This window comes from Schistocerca cancellata, chromosome 12 (assembly GCF_023864275.1).
Source record: "Schistocerca cancellata isolate TAMUIC-IGC-003103 chromosome 12, iqSchCanc2.1, whole genome shotgun sequence".
Taxonomy (NCBI): Eukaryota; Metazoa; Arthropoda; class Insecta; order Orthoptera; family Acrididae; genus Schistocerca; species Schistocerca cancellata.
The window spans coordinates 148,599,883-148,606,512 of record NC_064637.1 but is presented as its reverse complement, the minus strand read 5'-3'; the positions used below and the strand labels follow the sequence as shown (position 1 = coordinate 148,606,512).

At 45.4% G+C, this 6,630-nt stretch overlaps 1 protein-coding gene across 1 annotated transcript in view; it reads left to right on the top strand.

Moving 5' to 3' along the window:
* The first annotated feature begins 2,846 nt into the window (after positions 1-2,846).
* Positions 2,847-6,630, top strand: part of LOC126109537 (carbonic anhydrase 1-like) — a 66,371-nt gene continuing 62,587 nt past the window's right edge. Inside the window, exon 1 of the mRNA XM_049914555.1 lies at positions 2,847-3,037. Within this exon, the coding sequence (XP_049770512.1) occupies positions 2,847-3,037 (191 nt within the window). The remainder of the gene's footprint in view (positions 3,038-6,630) is intronic.

Genomic DNA, 6,630 nt, shown 5'->3' with positions numbered 1-6,630 from the left:
GCACTGTTTAATTGGGCCGTATCTGCTACATAGCCCATTAAATGGCAGGCACTATTACAATTTCCTCGCCAGAGCATCGCCAGAATTGCTGGAAGACGTCCCGCTCCCTACAAGACAACGCATGTGGTTCCAACATGACGGGGCGCTGGCACATTTCGGTCGTCGTGTGCGTCGATTCCTGGACCGACGGTTCCCAGAAATGTGCATCGGCAGAGGCGGTCCTGTACCTCGATCCCCAGATATGTCCACTCTGGACTTTTTTGTGTGCAGAGAGATGCACAACCTTGTTTACGCAACTCCTGTTGCATCAGAAGAGGATCTGGTTGCCCGGAGCAGCAGGAACAATTCAGGATACTCCTGGGGTTTTTCCATGTGTCAGACAGAACATGATCCGATGGTGTAACCTTTGTTTACGTGTCAATGGTGGCATTTTTGAAAATCTACTGTAATTGAAATTGGGTTGTGTTAATGTGTTGTCTCTTGGTCATAGAAAAAAGGAAAAGTGTTTGTTGGTTTAATTAATTTGCCACCAGAGAAATCTTCCTCTACCAGTTTAAATACTCCTCATAGGAAAAAATGACATTAGAGAAATATATTTGTTTTGATGTGCCCTACAAGCTCCCAGAGACTGTTGGTTTAAATACTTTTCACCCTGTATACTGCATAGTATTATTGGTGTATATTGTTGTTGTATGTGAACCGGGGACCAAGAAACGACGGAGAGGCTCTGTCCCCCCCGCAGCCACAGTGGTCCACAACTCCACGATGACTACCGCAGTCCACATTCACCCCTCTACTGCCCCAGACCGAACCCAGGGTTATTGTGCGGTTCATCCCCCGGTGCCCCCCCCCCCCCCCCCAGGGAACATCTCACACCAAACGAGTGTAACCGCTATGTTTACATGCTAGAGTAATGGTGGTGTATGCGTACGTGCAGCAATTGCCGACATAGTGTAGCTGAGGCGGAATAAGGGGAACCAGCCCGGAGTTGCCGAGGCAGATGGAAAACCGCCTAAAAACCATCCAAAGACTGGCTGGCTCACCGGACCTCGACACAAGTCCGCCGGCGGATTTGTGCCGGGGACCAGGCGCTCCTTCCCACTCCGGAAAGACGTGCATTAGACCGCTCGGCTAACTGGGTTGGCATGTATACAGTTTGTTTCTTAATAGTGACGGGTGTTGTATGCCTGCATCAGACTGAAATTTATTTCCTAGTGATTATAGAATGCAGCACATAATTAAAAGTAAAGGATGCTATTTTGATTGAAAAATTTTGACACAATTCTTGTTAATTAAGGGTATACGGAATGCCCTATGCTTACAATGTTAAACTGAGCTAAAAGTTAGGAACATTGTCTCATTTGTTATTTGGACGATACTCTTGATTTTTTTCACAGAACGCAGAGATATGTTCTGCCTTTATGCTGAATTCTCCTTGCATCTGCAATGCTTGGAAAGTATTGCCACATCAACTACCTTACCAGTGTCCACACTTGTAGCTGTTACTACACCATTCAGAGATGTGTGGCCTCTCTTCTGCCAGCTTCCATCAAAAGCTATGGACAAGTCTCTGCTATTATTATTTTCAACAACTGCTTCCTCAACAGCATCTTTCATGTTTTCCTGTGTCACATCTTCTACAGCAGAGCTTATTGCAATTATGTGTTTGTTAAATTGTGAAGGTGGAGGAGGGAGGTTCATCACACCACACAACATGGCACCTGCAGCCCTGCCCTTTCCTATACACCGTAATCCATAAACTAGTCTAATTTTTATATCGTATAGTTTACCTGTATCTGCAGTAACATGTGATGAATTGAAGAAAGTAACACTGTGTTTGCAATAACTGCACATCAACTCTAATTCACAAGCAAGTCCTACATGTAAGTTTGTTTCCAATGAAACACCACATTTTCCACATTGTTTGCAGCGCACATTGTTCTCTAAAACGTCTGATAATAAAGAGACGTTAATTACCTCATATTTTGTAGTCCCAGCATTTACTTTCTTGTATTCTTCTTCAATTCCAGCTAGTTTTCTTCTTGAAGCACTTTCTGGTGTAGTGGCAGCAGCATCACTAAATGTATCACTACCAGTGTTGAGGTTAGTCGCTACTGGGACATCAGATACTGATGAAGATGAATCAGACGAATTTTTAGTACACTTTACTTTCTTGCGCCAATGTACACGCTTTCTAAATACCTTCAGACTAGGTTTTGGCATGTTGAAGGAAAGAAAAGTCAATGACTTCTCCACATACGACTTTCACAACAATGACATGGATGTACTCACAAAGGAAACAATACAAATGGTGCAGAATCTATTGTCAACTGTCTAGCAGTGTAGCCAACAGAAAAGCTAACTCTCTTGTGCTCAATCATATCTCTGGCAAGGCTGTCTATATCAGGTATATTTCGCGTCTCATATACAAGGTGCGGAACATCGTGTGTCGAAATTATTTTAAAAAATTATTTAAAATAGTTCTATTCACGTCATCCAAATATTTTATACAGGGTATTAAACGGGAGAGTCTAAATTTTTCGAAAATGCATTTACCCAAAAATCGATTTTTTCATCGAAAAACTCATTCCGTATACCCATAAGCTTTTCATTTGATAAAAAGTATGAATAAAATAAAATAAAAATAAAAAGAATAGGTATTACTAGCGAGAATCGAACCATCATGTTCGTGTTTACTGAACTAGTGAACTACTGAGTCAGATATCGCCAATTTCATTTTGTATGTCAAATGCTTTCTGTTCAGCAGCACTCGAACATACCCTAATCTCTGTAGGTGATATTTCTGAGGCCTTTTGAAGAATATGTCATACTGCTGTAGGAAACTGATGCCTGGATACTGTCACGAGTGTGTGGCCTTCTGCTTCACAGTGCAGCTGCAGCCAGTGGATCCAGCCTCTGTGGAGAACACGCTCCTGCGAGGTGGTCCACTGGCAGGCGAGTACCAGTTTCTCCAGCTGCACTTCCACTGGGGGGAGAGCGACGACATGGGCAGCGAGCACGCTCTTGATGGCTCCTAGTAAGTGGCAGCGCCAACAGAACCTTCACATACGCTGATCAGCCAAAACATAATGACCACTGACCACGGTGACGTTGGATGCCTCGTGGTGGCGTTGCAGGCACGTGACGCGGTAACAAGAGTATGTAAGCGGAGCAGGCACAGATGGGGGATCACCCTAGCGAAGACATGGATTGCAAATGCTTAAATCCACTGAGATGGGCCACTTTGACAAATGGCAGATTATTATTATACAGGGTTATTACAAATGATTGAAGCGATTTCACAGCTCTACAATAACTTTATTATTTGAGATATTTTCACAATGCTTTGCACACACATACAAAAACTCAAAAAGTTTTTTTTAGGCATTCACAAATGTTCGATATGTGCCCCTTTAGTGATTCGGCAGACATCAAGCCGATAATCAAGTTCCTCCCACACTCGGCGCAGCATGTCCCCATCAATGAGTTCCAAAGCATCGTTGATGTGAGCTCGCAGTTCTGGCACGTTTCTTGGTAGAGGAGGTTTAAACACTGAATCTTTCACATAACCCCACAGAAAGAAATCGCATGGGGTTAAGTCGGGAGAGCGTGGAGACCATGACATGAATTGCTGATCATAATCTCCACCACGACCGATCCATCAGTTTTCCAATCTCCTGTTTAAGAAATGCCTAACATCTTAATGGAAGTGCGGTGGAGCACCATCCTGTTGAAAGATGAAGTCGGCGCTGTCGGTCTCCAGTTGTAGCATGAGCCAATTTTCCAGCATGTCCAGATACACGTGTCCTGTAACGTTTTTTTCACAGAAGAAAAAGGGGCCGTAAACTTTAAACCGTGAGATTGAACAAAACACGTTAACTTTTGGTGAATTGCGAATTTGCTGCACGAATGCGTGAGGATTCTCTACCACCCAGATTCGCACATTGTGTCTGTTCACTTCACCATTAAGAAAAAATGTTGCTTCATCACTGAAAACAAGTTTCGCACTGAACGCATCCTCTTCCGTGAGCTGTTGCAACCGCGCCGAAAATTCAAAGCGTTTGACTTTGTCATCGGATGTCAGGGCTTGTAGCAATTGTAAACGGTAAGGCTTCTGCTTTACCCTTTTCCGTAAGATTTTCCAAACCGTCGGCTGTGTTACGTTTAGCTCCCTGCTTGCTTTATTCGTTGACTTCCGCGGGCTACGCGTGAAACTTGCCCGCACGCGTTCAACCGTTTCTTCGCTCACTGCAGGCTGACCCGTTGATTTCCCCTTACAGAGGCATCCAGAAGCTTTAAACTGCGCATACCATCGCCGAATGGCGTTAGCAGTTGGTGGATCTTTGTTGAACTTCGTCCTGAAGTGTCGTTGCACTATTATGACTGATGTGAGTGCATTTCAAGCACGACATACGCTTTGTCGGCTCCTGTCGCCATTTTGTCTCACTGCGCTCTCGAGCGCTTTGGCGGCAGAAACCTGAAGTGCGGCTTCAGCCGAACAAAACTTTATGAGTTTTTCTACGTATCTGTAGTATGTCGTGACCATATGTCAATGAATGGAGCTACAGTGGATTTATGAAATCGCTTCAACCATTTGTAATAGCCCTGTATAGAGCCTACGAAGGAGTAGCTCGAAAACGGCGAAGCTGATCGAATTTTCACGTGCTAATGTCGTGAGGATCGATGAAAAGAGGTAGGAGGACAGTGAAACTATCACTAGGCGCTGAATGGTTGGGCGTCTACTGTGTAAGGTAGGATACAGTGTGTTAACTGTAAGACGGCAGAGTTGTGAGGGGAGTGCGGGGAGAGGAGGAAGCAAGCATTGGCTGCCGAGGGGAGGGGAGCCTGTGGGTAGGAGGGGGGGGGGACAAGGCACGCCTACCAGTTGCAGTGCTGGCACTACAAATTGCGCGTCATGCTTACACGAAAGCAGACGAAAGGCTTGGAAGTAAAACTCGCTTTAAATGTTGTTCGTAAACGAAACTGAAAACGTCATGTACATTAAAATCTGTATACAGGGTGAGTCACCTAACGTTACCGCTGGATATATTTCGTAAACCACATCAAATACTGACGAACCGACTCCACAGACCGAACGTGAGGAGAGGTGCTAGTGTAATTGTTTAATACAAACCATACAAAAATGCACGGAAGTATGTTTTTTAACACAAACCTACGTTTTTTTAAATGGAACCACGTTAGTTTTGTTAGCACATCTGAACATATAAACAAATTCGTAATCAGTACCGATTGTTGTATTGTAAAATGTTAATTACATCCGGAGATATTGTAACCTAAAGTTGACGCTTGAAACCTCCGACGTTCAGTTGCGTGTTGTAACAAACACGGGCCACGGTCGGCGAGCAGCATCTGCAGGGACATGTTTGCGATGGCGACCGTGTTTACGAGTGTGGCTGTAGTGCACTGTTGTGGTTTGGTCTATCTGTCGCAGTGTCCGCATGTAGCGCTTGCTGCTATTGTTATTCTGCATTCGTCTCTGCACGCAGACCAACTGTAGTACACTGTGTTACCAGACGTCTGTGATAGTGTAGTGTTGTAGGAACTGTGACCATGGTGTATTCGAACTATGAAAAGGCGGAGATGATATTCATCTATAGCGAGTGGTTACGAAATGCAGCTGAAGCCTGCAGGGTGTATGCAGATCGGTACCCGGACAGAGAGCATCCAACGTGCCGCACATTGCAAAACATCTACCGCCAACTGTATGCAACAGGTATGGTCGTCGCACGCAAACGGGTCCGTAACAAGCCCGTCACAGGAGAAGCGGGTGCAGTTGGTGTGTTAGCTGCTGTTGCCATGAACCCACACATGAGTACACGGGACATTGCGAGAGCCGGTGGACTGAGTCAAAGTAGTGTCATGCGCATACTGCATCGTCACCGCTTTCACTCGTTTCATGTGTCGCTACATCAGCGATTACATGGTGACGACTTTAATCATCGAGTGCAATTCTGTCACTGGGCATTAACAGAGAATGCGTTGCAGTTCTACCTGTTTACCGATGAAGTGGGTTTCACAAACCACGGGGCAGTGAATCTACGGAACATGCATTACTGGTCCGTGGACAATCCTCGCTGGCTCAGACAGGTAGAGCGACAGCGACATTGGACTGTAAATGTATGTTGCGGAATCATTGGCGGTCACCTCATTGGTCCTCACTTCATTGCAGGGGTCCAAACAGCTGCAGCATACATCGCGTTTCTACAGAATGATCTGCCAACGTTGCTCGAAAATGTCCCACTGGAAACGCGTCGACGTATGTGGTATCAGCATGACGGTGCACCTGCACATTCCGCAATTAACACTAGGCTGACCCTTGACAGGATGTTCGACGGGCGTTTCATAGGACGTGGAGGACGCATAAATTGGCCAGCCCGTTCTCCTGATCTTACACCTCTGGACTTCTTTCTGTGGGGTACGTTAAAGGAGAATGTGTACCGTGATGTGCCTACAACCCCAGAGGATATGAAACAACGTATTGTCGCAGCCTGCGGCGACATTACACCAGATGTACTGCGGCTTGTACGACATTCATTACGCCAGAGATTGCAACTGTGTGCAGCAAATGGTGGCCACCACATTGAACATCTATTGGCCTGACATGTAGGG